General features: G+C 45.4%; 2 protein-coding genes and 2 non-coding genes across 4 annotated transcripts; all 4 read left to right on the forward strand.

Moving 5' to 3' along the window:
- The first annotated feature begins 6,747 nt into the window (after positions 1–6,747).
- Positions 6,748–6,821, forward strand: trnan-guu. The gene has a single exon. It is a non-coding gene; the product is annotated as a tRNA-Asn (tRNA).
- Positions 6,822–7,289: 468 nt separating this feature from the next.
- On the forward strand, positions 7,290–10,859 carry LOC121643491. The gene is made up of 8 exons (XM_041990937.1): positions 7,290–7,310; positions 7,897–8,046; positions 8,368–8,466; positions 8,552–8,917; positions 9,028–9,503; positions 9,609–9,936; positions 10,339–10,797; positions 10,842–10,859. The coding sequence occupies exons 2-8, from the start codon at positions 7,897–7,899 to the stop codon at positions 10,857–10,859; spliced, it is 1,896 nt and encodes a 631-aa protein (XP_041846871.1). The 5' UTR covers positions 7,290–7,310.
- Positions 10,860–11,937: 1,078 nt separating this feature from the next.
- On the forward strand, positions 11,938–13,345 carry LOC121642728. The gene is made up of 3 exons (XM_041989593.1): positions 11,938–12,075; positions 12,162–12,266; positions 12,375–13,345. The coding sequence occupies exons 2-3, from the start codon at positions 12,189–12,191 to the stop codon at positions 13,221–13,223; spliced, it is 927 nt and encodes a 308-aa protein (XP_041845527.1). The 5' UTR covers positions 11,938–12,075; positions 12,162–12,188; the 3' UTR covers positions 13,224–13,345.
- A 944-nt stretch (positions 13,346–14,289) lies between these two features.
- Positions 14,290–14,360, forward strand: trnan-guu. Its single transcript has one exon. It is a non-coding gene; the product is annotated as a tRNA-Asn (tRNA).
- The last annotated feature ends 3,024 nt before the right edge of the window (positions 14,361–17,384 follow it).

Here is a 17,384-nt window from a genome sequence, read left to right on the forward strand (position 1 = left end):
TAAGTGAGTGGTGGAATCAGATTTCAGGCCAGCTTTTCTCAGGGTCACCGGGGAGGTTCTGCCGCTTTTGTGAGGGGCTTTGGACTTTTTCTTTTCCTCTGTGGTCTGTGGACCGGGCTGTGGTTCGGCCTTGGGCGGTATCAGTTCAGGGGCAGCAGCTCCCTCCAGGGATGGATCGTCGTCGTGGTCCACGGGAGGAGGTGGTGGGACTGGGGGTAGGCAGTCCAAGTCTGGGTCCGGAGAGGCTCCCAGCATCGTCAGGTCTGGGCACGGGAATGAGGTGTTCTGGCCCCTCGGGCCCGATGGTGGACATGCAGGTAGAGAGGGATACAATGAGTTAGTTTTCAGCTGAGAAAAATTAGACACAGCAACAGAGGTTGTCGTCCGCTTATCATGGCTGTTGTCAGGTCGGTGCAGGTCAGTCTGTGGAGGGTCAGTAAGTTTTGGAAGAACTCTGGTGTTCTGTTTTCTCTGTCGACGCTCACATTCTGCGAGCCAGTTTGTTAAACCCGCCTGATGTTTTTCTAAGCGGTCCCAATCTGAGACCTTCACCCGTTTCTGTGATTTTAATTTGTCCCTCATCTTATCTAATCCTTCTTTAGTTATTTTTAGTGCCGCCGGGCTCAAAGAGCCTTCGGCTGGAAAAATACCCTTCTGAATCCACTCCGCACACACCTCCACACACATTTTCCCATACTTACGTTCCATGAACTCAAAGAGTTCACCGCGGGGCGTCGCCGGTGTTTTGGAGCCTACATTACCCATGTTTACACTTAAGCACGGGGAGGAATATTCCCACACCTTAGACTACAGACGTTTCTGTAGAATACGGAAGAACGGCTAATCCGTCCGCCTTATCTCACTGCTTTCCAGCGAGAGACCCACTCACACCCTTGTGAAGGGATTTTAACCTGCCCAGATCTCCTAATGAGACTTCCAGGCCCGCTTCTATTAAGCGGAGCTCCCAAAACCCCCCGGCTGCCCGGTTTCCTACTTTTCTAAAAAGGGAGAGATGTTTGTGTGCGTGAGAGCAAATTAAAATCCTAGAGTAATTTCTCACTCACCAGACTTCCTTGACAGGATGGAAGATGTTCGAGGTCCTGGCGGGCCAGTAAGGAGATCCACGAGGAGTCCCCCAGAAACAGAGGCTGAGACGTACTCAGGTTGATCAGACACCCGTCGTAAAACCCGAAACTGACCACGCAGGAGCACTTCTGACACCAGATTGTAGAGGCAAAAAGTTACTCTGTCAAGGATGAGGAGTCTGTTCTGAAGTGAAAAATGATTACAAGTTTATTGAACACAGGATTAAAATATAAAAGAATAGAATTGCAATCCGAGACACTGTTCAGAGGTCTGACAGCACAGAGATCTGAAGAGAATCTGATAAGAACCATACATGCAGCATCTTTTAAGCAGAATGATCAGTCACAACACATCATAAAATACAAACAAGGAGATTGTCTGTTCCTCACACAGGATTAGACACTTCAGCAAACCTAATGAGCTGTTTTTCAGTTTCTTGAGCACGTAAACAACCCCAGTGATATTAAGGCAGGATGCCCGGCTGGGTCATCCTGAGGCGCCTGGCTGGTATCAGATAAGTCACACAGGTCAGAGCGAACTGTTCTAAAGAATACATCCACTTACGATAGCAACAGGCTACTCAGTATTAAACTTAATTACCAAGAACCTAAACAACATGTTTACCCTGAGAGTGATCAGTAGACACAATATAATAAAGGGAATAATATGAAATTTCCCCAACAAAGACATGAATAGACAGTGGAGATTCTAACCAAGACCCACCAGAGCAGCGATGGTCTCGTTTAAGTTTATTTAAGTTCAATTGCAAGGACGATGATTATTGTAACATATATGTGGCAATACATGTTGTTTTATGTTGTATTTGATTATGGTAATCTTTGATGACTCAAAGTTAGCTTACAATACTAGCATGTGTTAAGTGACTTCTAGCATTATGCATTAGTCTGCATAGCCTATAATATTCATATGCTTATTAATGTGTGTTTCAGTTTGACCTTTTCTTCAATAAGTCCCCTGCCAAGTACAACACACGGCCTGTTCATTGGAGGGACTCGTAGAAGGAACAAGTTAAGCTTTCTGTTTTGTATAGACGAGAACAGTAAAGGCCAAATCCTGCACTGCTCCATAACCTTCAATGTTGTCAGGGCCAACTGAATCCTAAAATCAAAAGAAGAAAAATAAGAACCACTGATGAGAGCAATGCATAAAAAGCAATGCAAACTGTTGTAACATTTGTTTATTAGGTAAATGACTTCTTAAATCACATGAAGAGGAATGTGCAGGCGGATCGGTTTCTGCTGATGCTTTATAAAAAAGAAGTATTTAAAGTAAAACATATCTTGACACGTTTGTAGCAATTATGAGAAAAATGAGAAAACAGTTCTGTAGAACTCACCAGACTCTTCAGCAGCAGAAATTGTTGGTGTGGAATGGGGGAGCAGGGGGGTCCCAGTAGGTAAAGGAGTTGCAGACACTGAAGGTGATGAATGACTGAGTCAGAGGTAACGGTAAGAAAATGGTCATGGGGGAAATGGGAGGCACAGAGGAAGTAGTCTGAGGAGCTGGGGCTGCTGAGGAACCAAGAGCAGCTGCAGATGCTTGCAAGTGTTTGCTCTGCCTGTAATATGGGCACTGTCAAGTCCTGAAATTCTTCAGGTTCTGTGAAGCCTTCATCTACCTCAACTCCAGCGGTCTCAGACTCTTCAATTGCAGTTTGGTAGTCTTGCAGCACTTTTCCTGTTTGTTGGTGAAGGTACTTCACACCAGAAGCTCACTGTCAAAATTACGATAAAAAAAACAACAGAAAAAAAGAAAAAAAATACCAACCAAATAAACAAACAAATAAAAAAAACACAAAAATGATTAAACATACAGATAAAAGTACAAGCTGAAAAAATAATAACCCAAGACACATTTAAAGACTCTGGCTCCATCTGTTTAAAAAAGGACTAAATGAGCATTTCAGTAAAACAGTCGCTTAGTTTTAGTAGATGAGCAAATAATTTCATATTAGAGATAAATATTTGCATACACATACTGTGACTTACAATTAAAGTATAATTCCTACTACAGTAAACTTCTTAGGAGGCAGCTTGTTAAAAGAGAAAGAGCTAATCTCAAATATACTGTGTGCAGAATTATTAGGCAAATGAGTATTTTGACCACATCATCCTCTTTATGCATGTTGTTCTACTCCAACCGGTACAGGCTTGAAAGCCTACTACCAATTAAGCATATCAGGTGATGTGCATCTCTGTAATGAGAAGGGGTGTGGTCTAATGACATCAACACCCTATATCAGGTGTGCATAATTATTAGGCAACTTCCATTCCTTTGGCAAAATGGGTCAGAAGAGAGATTTGACGGACTCTGAAAAGTCAAAAATAGTGAGATGTCTTGCAGAGGGATGCAGCACTCTTAAAACTGCCAAGCTTTTGAGGCGTGATCATCGAACAATCAAGCGTTTCATTCAAAATAGTCAACAGGGTCGCAAGAAGCGTGTTGAAAAAACAAGGCGCAAAATAACTGCCCATGAACTGAGGAAAATCAAGCGTGAAGCTGCCAAGATGCCATTGGCCACCAGTTTTGCCATATTTCAGAGCTGCAACATCACTGGAGTGCCAAGAAGCACAAGGTGTGCAATACTCAGGGACATGGCCAAGGTAAGGAAGGCTGAAAAACGACCACCACTGAACAAGACACACAAGATAAAACGTCAAGACTGGGCCAAGAAATATCATAAGACTGATTTTTCTAAGGTTTTATGGACTGATGAAATGAGAGTGAGTCTTGATGGACCAGATGGATGGGCCCGTGGCTGGATCAGTACAGGGCAGAGAGCTCCACTCCGACTCAGACGCCAGCAAGGTGGAGGTGGGATACTGGTATGGGCTGGTATCATCAAAGATGAGCTTGTGGGACCTTTTCGGGTTGAGGATGGAGTCAAGCTCAACTCCCAGTCCTACTGCCAGTTTCTGGAAGACACCTTCTTCAAGCAGTGGTACAGGAAGAAGTCAGCATCGTTCAAGAAAAACATGATTTTCTTGCAGGACAATGCTCCATCACACGCATCCAAGTACTCCACTGCGTGGCTGGCCAGAAAAGGTCTAAAAGAAGAAAAAATAATGACAAGGCCTCCTTGTTCACCTGATCTTAACCCCATAGAGAACCTGTGGTCCCTCATCAAATGTGAGATCTACAGGGAGGGAAAACAGTACACCTCTCTGAACAGGGTCTAGGAGGCTGTGGTTGCTGCTGCACGCAATGTTGATCATGAACAGATCAAGACACTGACAGAATCTATGGATGGCAGGCTTTTGAGTGTCCTCGCAAAGAAAGGTGGTTATATTGGTCACTGATTTGTTTTTGTTTTGTTTTTGAATGCCAGAAATGTATATTTGTAAATTTTTAGTTGTTATATTGGTTTCCCTGGTGAAAATAAATAAGTGAAATGGGTATATATTTGGTTTTTGTTAAGTTGCCTAATAATTATGCACAGTAATAGTCACCTGCACACACAGATATCCTCCTAAGATACTAAAACTAAAAAAGCCCCACTCCAACTTCCAAAAATATTCAGCTTCGATATTTATGAGTCTTTTGTGTTCATTGCGAACATAGTTGTTGTTCAATGATAAAATGAATCCTCAAAAATACAACTTGCCTAATAATTCTGCACACCCTGTATATATCTACATATATTTGCCCTGTCAGGGAAAATGTCAGGGAATGAATGAATGAATCAATCAATCAATCAATCAATCAATCAATCAATGATATACACCCATCTAAAAAATAAGGGTAATATATGAGTTTAATACAGTTCTTAAAGTGACAGAGCTAATGTAAGCGCACTAAGTTACAGTAGTGACAGTGACAGGGTCCATCCAAAAAATGTACACATCTCCGTTTGTAACATTACATTCATTGATGAACTAAGCTAACAAAATTTCCTGCAAGAAAATTCATTTTAGCACTTGGTCATGACTTAATCCACGGTCGACGGCAAGTTGAAGTGCAAAAACAACCCCAGAATGGGGTTTAGGCCAGGTAGTAGCATAGTTATTACTAGCATGGAAAAAATTAAATACCTATCACCAGACAATCACCCTAACAACTGATATAAGGAGTGTCTCGATAAGCACAAATCAGTAAGTTCATCATACTTACTCCCTAAAAGTCAAAAAAAAAAAAAAAAATTGAGAGATGCTGTGGCAGAAATTTCTCTGGTATTTTTCCTTCAAGTCCACTATCCAAGAATGAGTGAAGTCCTCTAATTGGTCAGTTCTTGGTTGTGGTTGGGCAGGACTTCAGAACCTTCCTCAAGAGGCAATTGGTGGATTGTCTTAATTCTTGGTTACAACCCAAGAGCTGACTGGCCATCACTACCAAGGATTACCAAGAATTACCTCAACCTATAGCCAGCTCAGACTGACAACAAGGCCTGAAAAGCATTCTCATTGACATATGACATCTCATTCGAGGCTGAACTGGCTGAACCCACTTTCACTTATTCCAAAGTGGGAGCAAAAGTCTAATCATAACATGACATGCTGAGCAAAAGGCTTCTTCCACACAAGCCTGTGTGTCAAACTGAATGTCAAAGCTCTACTCACAAATGTATCAGGCAGCAATTCCACACCAGATAACTTTCACTGGACCCCAGACACTGCATACGCCCTCTAGTACCATTGGTTACACCATTTAAACTAAAAGGCCCAAATGAAATAAAAGACCAAACTGGGAACTAGACAACCCCAAGAACAGAAGACTGGGACACACAGCGGACAGGACCACAACCGAAAACACAAGCATGAACAGAAGGATCCCCCATCTGAAACCCCTCACCCCACACAACCTGAAAGGTAAACCACTAACTCACGCTAACTCCTCCCCCTCCCTATCTCTCCCCTACTTCCATTCCTCCCTCCATCAACCTTCTGACTTCTCCCCCCATGTTCTTCCCCTCCTCTATCTGATCTGGACACCCTACTTCAATTACCTCATCTTTTTCCTCTAAACCTAACCATCTCGCCCTCCCTTCAATTTTCCACCTCCTCTTATCCCCCTACCCAGTATTTTACCCCAAACTTCCCAATCCCAATCTCTACCTCTTTGTCCACAATGCATAAGTGAAAACAAAAGCCCATTAGGCTTTCATTTTGTGATGAAAATGACACTAAAACAATACGACTTCTGTGCATAGGCACGTTTTTATTGCCCTTACAAAATCATTATCGGATCAAGGACACACAGGCATCATGGGATGCACTACTACACCATGGAGCAGTGTCTGTGGTGCAATTGGTTAGTGTGTTTGGCTGTTAATCAAAAGGAGGGTGGTTTGAGCCCACCCAGGGACGTTCTGCTTTATGCTTATCACCGACTCAGCTCCAGAATTGCAGAATGCCATGTCATTGACCCCTTGTTCAGGAAAGCCTTGTTCAATCGTAGTCAATATGTCCTCCTGTGTGTTGGAGCCACAAGCGGCTGTGTGGTTAAAGATGCTTGGACTTTAGTGCAACTGGCCATTGAATATGGTCACACAGCTCCTTTTAATTTAAATAAAGATGCTTCCTGCTCGACATAGGTGTGTTGCAGCTTACTAAACCATTACCGGATCCAGGGACACACAGGCATGAGGCGAAGGTGGGCGATCCAGGTGGACCACATGCCCGCAGGCTACCGTGTTGTCATACAGTCTCTGTGGCGCAATTGTTGAGCGCGTTCGGCTGTTAACCAAAAGGATGGTGGTTCGAGCCCACCCAGGGACGTTCTGCTTCTTGCTTATCACCCACTCAAGTCCCGAATTTCAAAATGCCGTGTCATTGAGCCCTTGTTCAGGAAAACGCTGTTCGGTCGTAATCAATACGTCTTCCTGTGTGTTGGAGCCACAAGCAACTGTCTAGTTCCATGTCCACAATGCACGAGTGAACCACAAGCCTTTTCTGTGCTCAATATGACACCAAAACACTAAAGGTTTATAAGTCATACAATAACACTACTGCGCATGGGCACATTTTCGTTGTACTATCACAATTTTGAATGCGATGGTGGGCGATCCAGCTGGACCACACGCCCGCAGGCTACCATGTTGTCGTACAGTCTCTGTGGCGCTACTTGGGTCAGGACAGTCTCCTTTCCTCCTCCAATCCGCAGTCTCTCTCCGTCCAATTGGTCGTCCAATCAGCTGACTCCCTGTCCACTGTGCTATTGGACCTCGGATTTTTTCGTCATCGGTCGGAAAAAGATCGGATATCGAGGTACCTTTCTTATTTATAATCAGGGTGAGTACCTGTAATTTTTTTTAATTTATTTTAATGACCTGGTTAGTTTATCTCTGTGTCCTCTGTCAGAAACAGATGTTCTCTCCTTTATTTTATGTTGTCTAAATATGTGAACTTTCATTAGCTTAGCGATCCGAGAACACCATTATGCTCATTACTTTAGCTTTGTGTTTCTTTTCTGCAAGAAAATCACTTTGTTTAAAATAATAAGTCATGTTAATTTCATTTGAACGCGGGAGCTTTGCAAGATACTGTGTATGGAGTTAATAAAAAAAAATGCGTTCGTTGTGTGAAAACCCTGCAGCTAGCTGATGAGTCGAACAGGAGCAACAGGTAAGTAAAAAAATGTAAAGAACAGTGACATAAACCTGCTTACAATTAAAGAACAGTCTAAAAAATTAAAACGTATTTTAATTATAAAATTTGACTTGGACTTTTTGCGCCTTAAAAAAGTTAAAGAATCCATTCCAAATTTACAGTAAGTGAATGATCTAATTGGTTTCACTGTACTCCTGTTACACTTTGATGAGCACACAGTGTTTAAAGTCAAGCCTATCTTTAGATGACAACCAAGACCAAAAGCCACAAGGCCATGGGAGACGAGGAGTGGATGTCAAGGCTGAGGGCCTTTGCCAGCACTGGAGTTTGGCCCCGAGGAGCCGGCAACAGGCCAGCGCCAAGGCAACAGAAGTGGCATGACCTTTACCAAAAGGTACAATGAATGGCCTTTACTGTTTTTGTGCATTAGTATGTAGATCAGTTGAAGAAAATGTGCACTGTGATGATGCATAGGATGTACATTTCACAAAGAACTGCAGTCACTGCACAGCAGGCTTAATAACATTGCTTTTGTTTTTAGATTGAGAAATGCCCCATGCAGGCCAAAGGTCAGTCTGGCTTGTTTGGTCAGGCCAGGACCTGCAGTTGTGGGTTGCACACCAAGGTGATCAGTTTTAACAATATTATATTCTTTCAAATCTTACATCACATGTCTGTTGCTGTGCTTTTGACACCCCATGCCCCACTTTTGCAGCCTGCCACCCAGTCATCTCCTCCCTCCACATCATCTGCAGCTTCAGCCTCTGCTCCTGAGGCCCGGACATATTTGCGTCCCCCTCTAAGTCTGTCCATGGTGAGTATTGCCTTAGCTATACATGCTGTATATAATTCCCACACTGCTTGCTTTAACATCAGTTTTCATTTGTGTCGTCTTACAGTTCACAAAATCCCACTATGGTGGCTCATTGTCATCTGCAGTGCAGCCAAATTTGGTGAAAAGAAGGACCCCCAGTCCTTCACCTGTGAGCACCCCCAGTCCTTCACCTGTGAGGACCTCCAGCCCTTCACTGTCTTCTCTGAGGACCCCCAGCGCTTCTGTGTCATCTGTGAGGACACCCAGCCCTTCACTGTCTTCTCTGAGGACCCCCAGCGCTTCTGTGTCGTCTGTGAGGGCCCCCAGCCCTTCACTGTCTTCTCTGAGGGCCCCCAGCCCTTCTGTGTCATCTGTGAGGACACCCAGCCCTGCACCATCCCAGGGGAAGTTCCCAGTTTGGGAACAAAACCCTGTACAAGCTGACGCATCTGTAAGTCAGGAATCAAAGCTCAGTTGTCCAACTCTGTTTGTATGACATCTATTACAAGGTTATTCTGCATATAATAATAGGACTTTTGTTGGTTGTCATCTTGCACTCAGGGCGAACCGGGAGGACGTGCGTCATCCCATGCGGGATCCTCAGCTTCATTCTGGCTGCCGGGTGAGCTGAGCAAAACCATTCCTCTGCAGGACCAGAGGTGGATTGCCAACACCCTCTTTCACTCTGGGAAACTGCGGCCAGATTTGAAGCTGTGGTATGAGCCCCCTGTCCCAGCGCTCATTTACCATCAAACACCGACCCCAGAGCCTTTCTTCACCCATCGCCTGATGGTGTGGATGCCCTACCACCTGTGGAAGGTGAAGATCGCCTGCCCTACATGTGGAAAGCAGTTGACAGGCGCTGGGGTCCACAAAAGGGCACGGAAGGTCCTGGACATCGACCGGTACTACCTGCTGGTGACAGAGACACTCAGGTGCACTGTGTGTGTACAGAACCATTTGTCCACCAGTCAGACTGTCCGGGACCAGCTGGACCTCCCTCACCAGCAAATGTTCAGATTAATCCTGACCCGCAAGTGAGTGAAGCCGATTTGAATAAAGAATTTTTTCAGTTATTCATACAACTTAAAAACTGTCCCATCATAAACATGTTACTAATCATTCACAATGCTTCAACACAGGTACGCCTGTGACATCCGTGTCATCAGGCTGCTTCGGGACAGGACCCTGGGCAACAGTCCAGCGCGGCTGGTGAAGCAGCTAAGGGAGAACCATGGGGAGGAGTGGCTCGACAGGCTGGTACACTATCTGGGGGAGTGTGCTGAGTTTGTGGATAAGCCAAGCCTCTTCCCGGTTGTCTGCCGGGAGCCCCCGGAGCCGATGGACATCCCCACCAGTCGCTGGCTGTTGGTCGTTTATGGACGGGACATCCTCTCAAGGTTGGACCACATAAAGGCCAGAATCACCTCCACGTTTGGGTCCATCCTTAAGCTGGACTCCACCAAAAAGGTAATAAATGATCTATAAGTGTGGGGAGCTGTGTGCAGTTTGCACCCCAAGTTGCCACTGGTTGCTATTTCAGTAACAAAGACAGATTATGCTATGTGATAGAATGTGTGAATATGTATAGTTTTGATTATCATTGAGTGTGTAACAGGACTACTTTGTATGTCTGCTACATATGCTACATTTGTATGTCTGCTTATAATTAAAATTGTTCTAAGTTTTATTTGTCGGATCTCAGGAAGAATAGCTGCAGTTTTGCTGCAGCTATTGGGGGATCCAATTAAAACAATAAACAATCAACAATGCTTAAATAAGTTGTAACAGTTTCTGTGCTACTGCCAGATATTTTGTGTAAAAACATTTTGTGTAAAGAGTTTTTCTATCTCGATTGTTGTCACATCACAGATCACAAAGAAGCTGGCTGGCACCGGCAGGGGCACAGCTCTCTGGCTAACCTCCGTCAGCAACGAGGTTGGCCAGATCCTGAACAGTGTCTTGACTGTGCAAGAGGGGTCGGGACTAAACAGGATGGCGTCCGGCCTGATGGAGCGGTACCGCCAGGCATCTGTGTCACCCCCAGTTCTTATGTATGTGGACTGTGGATGCTGTGTGGAAGAGGGGGCCAGCAAGCTGCAAGTGAGGTTTGGGGAGTGGCCAGACCTCCACATTCGTCTGGATATCTGGCACTTTATGAGGAGGCTGGCTGTGGGCTGCACCACCGATGCCCATCCCCTCTACCCTACCTTCATGGGCTGCCTCTCCGCCTGCATCTTTGAGTGGGATGCTGGGGATCTTGCTCTTTTGAGGCAGGCGAAGAGAGAACAGCTCAGACTGGAGGGTGTGCCTGGCATCACTGATCTCCTGGTGGACAGGAGAATCAGTAAAAAAGAGCTCAGCCAACACTGCAGACGGAGGACACGGGGTGAGGAAGCCACCATCAGCCTGATTGACCGGCTGCTGCAGGAACTGGGAGGGGCGAAAGGAAGGGACCTGATGGGTGTGCCTCTGCTGGACATGGTGCGGATGGAGCACATCTGGAGAGTGCAGAAACGCCATGTCAGGTGCATCCAGGACATCCCAGGTGTGCAGCTGTACACTGAAACAGGCACCACCACCACCAAGGGAGGTATCGTGCTCAGGAAGTACCGCTGTGCCAGAGGGTCCACTTCCCTAGAGTCTTTCCATTGCCATCTGAACAGGTTCATTCCAGGTTAGTGGATTTTATGTGTGTCACTGTACTGAAAGAAACTATAATTCAGAATGGAACAACTGACACAAACATGCCTTGGCATGAATATGTTTTCCCAGGAACAAGTGCAAATGCACTTAATTTCCAGCTGTACCTCTTGGAAGGCCTGAACAGGTGGAACCAGGACCGGGGAAGTGCAGCAGTAACCAACAGGTCCTCTTCTCTCCTGACATACGCTGGGCATGTAGCTCAGTGCGCAAACACCCTCAGCTCAAAGGTGTTGAGTAGAGCGTATCTGCCAGCCTTTAGGCCACCGGCTAAATACACTGGTATGATTATTTTATATCAAGTTGTCTGTAACTAAAGCTAATCACACGCTCACAACACCGAACAAGTTGTCTTTATTTGTTAATGATGTGAGAACTAATAACATGCTGTGTGTCTGTCGGATATTTTTCACAGGAGAGCTCATCGGGGTTGATTACATGCTGAGCCAGACTGGACAGCCCCTCAACGTGTCCCCCGACTCAGAGGAGACAGACAACATGCTTGAGGAGGTGGGCGAGGGGGAGCAAGAAGAAGACGAGGGTTTTGAGGAAGACCAAGACCTGGAGTTCATCACCGAATCTCTCCTCGACAACCTGAAATTTTCAACCACCTGCCAGCCTGCTGCCCCCTCCACTCCTGCTTCTCTCTTTAACGCTCCCACTTTGGACCCTGCCTCCACCTCCTCCTCCTCCTCAGTGGCTGCTCCCACTTTGGACCCTGCCTCCACCTCCTCCTCCTCAGTGGCTGCTCCCACTTTGGACCCTGCCTCCACCTCCTCCTCCTCAGTGGCTGCTCCCACTTTGGACCCTGCCTCCACCTCCTCCTCCTCCTCATTGACTGGTACCTCCCAGGCTGCTGCCCCACTGGGTCCGCTGGATGTCTCCTCATCTTCCAGTGATCCTGGGGTAAATAAAGCCCACAAATGTTTCATTAAATGAATCCACTCTGCCTGCTCACAGTCAGACCTCATTGTTTTTGTTTGGTTTTTCAGGCTGTTGATGAGTCCAGTGTTCCAGGGATGGACAGGGTCGACAGCCTGGCAGAGTATCTGGTTGAACTGAGGAACCAGCCCTCTCTTGCCCTCAACAACCAGCAGGTTAGTAGCATTTATTATTTTGCTTGTATGAAACATGAAATTAATGGAAAAATACTTTCCTGTGCCATGCAGCATTTTAATTATCATCTGATCTGTCGCTCTGTTTAGGTGAGCAACATTGTTGCTCTGTGGCAAAACCTGCTGGAGTTTGACAAGCAGAGGGTGGTGTTTGCTGCCAGACACCAGAGCAGGCTGGATACAGGGAGGTTCAGGTCACCCAAGAAGAAGCAGGAGTTCACGCCGGGAGTAGACAGCCTCAAAAGGCACGCCCTCACCACCACTGCCCCTCTTGCCCAGTGGCCAGATTGCTGCCGCCTGATTGAGTCCATCTTTGTCCGGCTCTGTGACATCCACCGTAGTCCCAAGAAGAGGGGGACAATCACAGTGTCCAGATGGGACCTCATCTTGGAGGACTACAGACAGATCAGGCGGCGCATTCTGGGTAACGGGACAGTGATGCAGCAGACCGCCCTGCAGCTGGTGGATGTCAGTCACACCACCCTTGTGCAGTGGCACAATAAAAGGGTGAAGAGACAGGACACTGCAGTGATGTTGCAGGGGCTCACCCTGCCCAGTCGCTTGTCTGCAGCAGCCAACCCTCTTCCTGCTGCAAACGTGCAGCCTTTATTTGCAGCCCCCCAGCCTGGCCCCTCTTACCAGTACCAGTTCCCCAGCAGCACTGTGGGCCAGGCAAAGATGAAAAAAATGAAAACCTCACCAGCATCTGAGCCATCGGCCAAAGCGAGGCCTCCTCACCAGCGGCAGCTTTTTGCTGCACCACCTCCTCCCCCTAGCCCTCAACTGGTGATGCTGCCTCATCCAGCCTCACAGATGCTGCCTGTGTTCCTGGCTGCTCCACAGGTCTTGGGTGTCAACTTGCCATTTGCTGGGGTTGCTGCCCCTGCTCTTGCTCCTGCTCCTGCTTACCGTCCGCCGCAAACGAAACGTATTGCATAATACATGCAATAAATGTGGACAGTTTAGGACAATTGAAACTGGGCACAGCCAATACAAAGGCATTGTGTACTGCCCCTCTGTAGAGACTGTTCCCAAAGAGCAGTGGTTGGAGGATATTAAAAGAAAAAAACAATAACTGTCCTCCCTTGATCCTCCTTTTTAAAGGGACAGAGGTAATTTTGTACATAGTTGTAATTATTTTGTGTATAACAGTTTTTGTAATATAAAAGTTTGGTTGTTACAAAGTGGTCACATCACCCTGTTTTGTTTTTTTGGTGGTTGTTGTTGATGTTGATGTTGTTGTCGTCGTTGTTGTTGTTGTTTGTTTTTTAATAAAATCCACACATGTTTGGAAACAGTGTAATGATGTGAGAATTTTATTTTATAATAATTATAAATAGTAATAATTTAGCATGGTTTATATTTATTCAAATAAAATAAATATATAATAATATAATAAATAATAATAGAAATATAATGAGAAATTATAAATATATAGCAAACAACATATATACATATATATGTATATATATACATGCATATTATTTAATTTATTATTTAATATTTCATAATTAATGGGCTACATAAGTGATTGATCAGTTGTAATGATCAAAATCAGCTTGATTAGCTTGCATGAAAGATAAGTCTTCCATGTGAACATACATATCAAGCTTGTAAGGTATTTAGTGGGTTTAGTTACATTTAAAAAATTAAATACATGCAATGATATGCAAAAACATGACAGCTACAATACAAATATGCACACAATCACACAGGTGTACATAAAGACTTAGAAAAGAATAGAAAAGGAAATGAGAAATTTACCCCATTTTCAATTCTTTCGCTCTATTCTTCGTCTAAAAGTTCCTAATATTTACAACTATTGTCTAAAACCGAAAGAAAATAGAATGGAAGGTTTTGGCCAGCGCAGGAATCGAACCCGCGATCGCTAGATTGTCGCCATTTTTTTCTCGCTTTTTCTTTTTTTCTCCCGCTTTCTCTCCCCCCCCCCTTCTTCCCCCTCCTTTCCAATTTCTCCCCCTCGTAGACAGACTATCCTTCCCCAGCTTTGGCGCAACTGGTTAGCGCGTTCGGCTGTTAACCGAAAGGATGGTGGTTCGAGCCCACCCAGGGACGTTCTGCTTCTTGCTTATCACCCACTCAGGTCCCGAATTTCAAAATGCTGTGTCATTGAGCCCTTGTTCAGGAAAACGCTGTTCGATCGTAATCAATACGTCTTCCTGTGTGTTGGAGCCACAAGCAACTGTCTAGCTCCTTGTCCACAATGCACGAATGAACCACAAGCCTTTTCTGTGCTCAATATGACACCAAAACACTAAATGTGTGTAAGTCGTACAATACCACTACTGTGCATGGGCACATTTTCATTGTACTATCAAAGTTTTGAAAAGTGTCAGATCGGAAGTTATTGATGTCTTTCTGGTTCCACATGCCAGTTGAAAACTACTGACCTGTCAGATCTGACGTCAAGTAATAAATCCCAAGTTAACACAATGTTTCAGTCTGCCTGCAAGTATGGGTCTTTTGACAGTTCTCTTTGGATCTGGACTCGATTACTACACTGAAGCCTGAACCAAATTTGATCCTAGATTTCTCTCAAATGAAGGAGTGGGCAAAACACATACACAATAATAATCGTCATGTTTCAACCATTCATTTGGGTCAGGAGCACAGGTGCCACGGAGACAATAAAGGGTGCAGTTTATCACTTTCTCGGGGTACTCCACCTTACATATCCCCAGCAGCGATCCACATTTGTGGTAAGTAGCACTTTCAAAACTGTTAGGGTTCAAAGCTGATCCAAAGTGGCCACTCTGTGAGTCAGTAGGCTAATGTGAGCCAAGTTGCAAGGTTGTCCTTAGCTGTGTGGTGAAAGATGTTTGGACTTTAGTGCAACTGGCCATTGAATATGGTCACACAGCGCCTTTTAATTTAACTAAAGATGCTTCCTGCTCAACATAGGTGTGTTACAGCTTACAAAACTATTACCGGATCCAGGACACACAGGCACGAGGCGATGGTGGGCGATCCAGGTGGACCACATGCCCGCAGGCTACAGTGTCGTCGGACAGTCTCTGTGGCGCTACCTGGGTCAGGAGAGTCTCCTTTTCTCCTCCAATCCACAGTCTCTCTCTGTCCAATTGGTAATGGACATTGCCAAATCAGCTGCCTCCCTGTCCAATATGCTATTGGACCTTAGACCAATCAACGTAAGGCATGGGCGGAGCCAACCGCTCGGCGCTTCTGTCGGACGAGCCACTTCGGATTTTTCCGTAATCTCAACGGTCGGAAAAAAAACAGGGTGAGTATCTGTAATTTTTAAATTTATTTTAATGACCTGGTTAGTTTATCCGTGTGTCCTCTGTCAGAAAAAGATGTTCTGTCCTTTATTTTATGTTGTCTAAATATGTGAACTTTCGTTAGCTTAGCGAACCGAGAACACCGGTATGCTCGTTACTTTAGCTTTGTGTTTCTTTTCTGCAAGAAAATCACTTTGTTTAAAATAAGTCGAGTTAATTTCATGAGAGCGCGGGAGCTTTGCAAGATACTGTATATGGAGTTAATAATAAAAGGGTTGACTCTTTGAAGGTCCTGACAAAATCTCCATTCCTCTGGCTCACCCGCATCCCTGACCTTTTTTACAGGAAACATAGGAGAACGGCAAGGAGAGGAAGCACAGGGTTTGACTATTCCTGCCTGTCGAAGAGCAGAAAACACAGGCATGATACCACGCACAGCTTCAGGTTTCAAAGGATATTGCTTCTGATGAGGGCGATAATCAGAACGTGGAGTGATAACAACAGGAGGACAGTTCTTAATCAGCCCTACATCATAGTTAGAGGTAGCCCACAGAGATTTAGGAACAGCCTTCAGGGCCGGAATGTTTTCCAGTTCAGATTCTGACAAACACGTGTGGTTAAGATCTTCCTCAGGAAACATGTTGGCTGAAATCAGTTGGACTGATCTCTGACAGCTGACCTCAAGCTGGACATCAATTCTGTAAGCTTTCACTGTGGGAGAATACAAGACTGCAGGTTCAAGAGTGAAGGAATTCCAGTCTTCGGCCTTCTCACACACACTCAACCACATGCTGACGTCATCAGTCCCACAGCCATCACCCTGCAGACACACAAACTCAGAGTTGCACACATTCTCACCAGCCGGCTCACAATCATGCATTACCCCTGTGTCCCCCAGCTCACAGCTCCTCCGTCTGTCTGTGTAGCTGGAGAGAGAAACATGTGGGATGGAATGCGGAAGCAGGAAGCATTCCTTCTGTTCTTCTGTCAGCCTGAGCACAGCTGCAGCCACGTGCTCATTCCACAGTACAGATGACACCTTTAAAGTTTCTGGAGAATCATTAAACCATTGTGTTTCAAATCTGTCATCGGGCTCCCGTGAGATGTTAGCAATGCACACACAGTTCTGAGCAGGGCTCGAGACCAAGAGGGAGGGATTTACCTCAGTCAGCTGCTGCAGAAAAATTTCACTCGGGAACTCCCAACAATAGCACACAGGATTTCCCAGGGGGTGTGTCCATGCAGTGATGACGGAGTCAGGGTTGGCCATAACTTTCACTCCATCAGGAGAAGATGTGAGACAAATGTTTAACCGACACATCAAATCTCTACCCAAAAGGTTGACCGGACAGACTTCAGACAGCAGAAAGGAATGTTTAAATTTACACCCCGAGAGCAAATTACACCCAAGGGGTGCGGTCAACCATTCTTTCACGGTGGTCCCAGATGCAGAGATTGAATGCACAAAATTACCAGACATCTTAAGCGGCACAGAAAACTCCGAAGCCCTCAAAACTGACCTAGTTGCACCAGAGTCTACCATGAATTCAACGGTCTTACCCGACACCTCGACTTGTAGGGTTGGAAAAATCTTGTAGGCCTCAGCCGTTAAATGCGTATTTTCGCTGCTATACGTCCCAGTCTTCGTCGGTATGCATCTGCTTTCGAGCACAGAGATGGCGTGGTTAATTTTGGAGATTTTGTCAAAGTCAGAGGAAACAGCAAGCGTTTCTTCATTGCAACAGAGCGAGGGAAACTGCAGGTTTTTATCAGTGTTGTGACCTTCAACGTGTGTGTGTGTGGGAGCAGGGTGTGTGTGCTGTGTTATCTGTGGATTGTT

This window comes from Melanotaenia boesemani, chromosome 7, assembly GCF_017639745.1.
Source record: "Melanotaenia boesemani isolate fMelBoe1 chromosome 7, fMelBoe1.pri, whole genome shotgun sequence".
Classification (NCBI taxonomy): Eukaryota; Metazoa; Chordata; class Actinopteri; order Atheriniformes; family Melanotaeniidae; genus Melanotaenia; species Melanotaenia boesemani.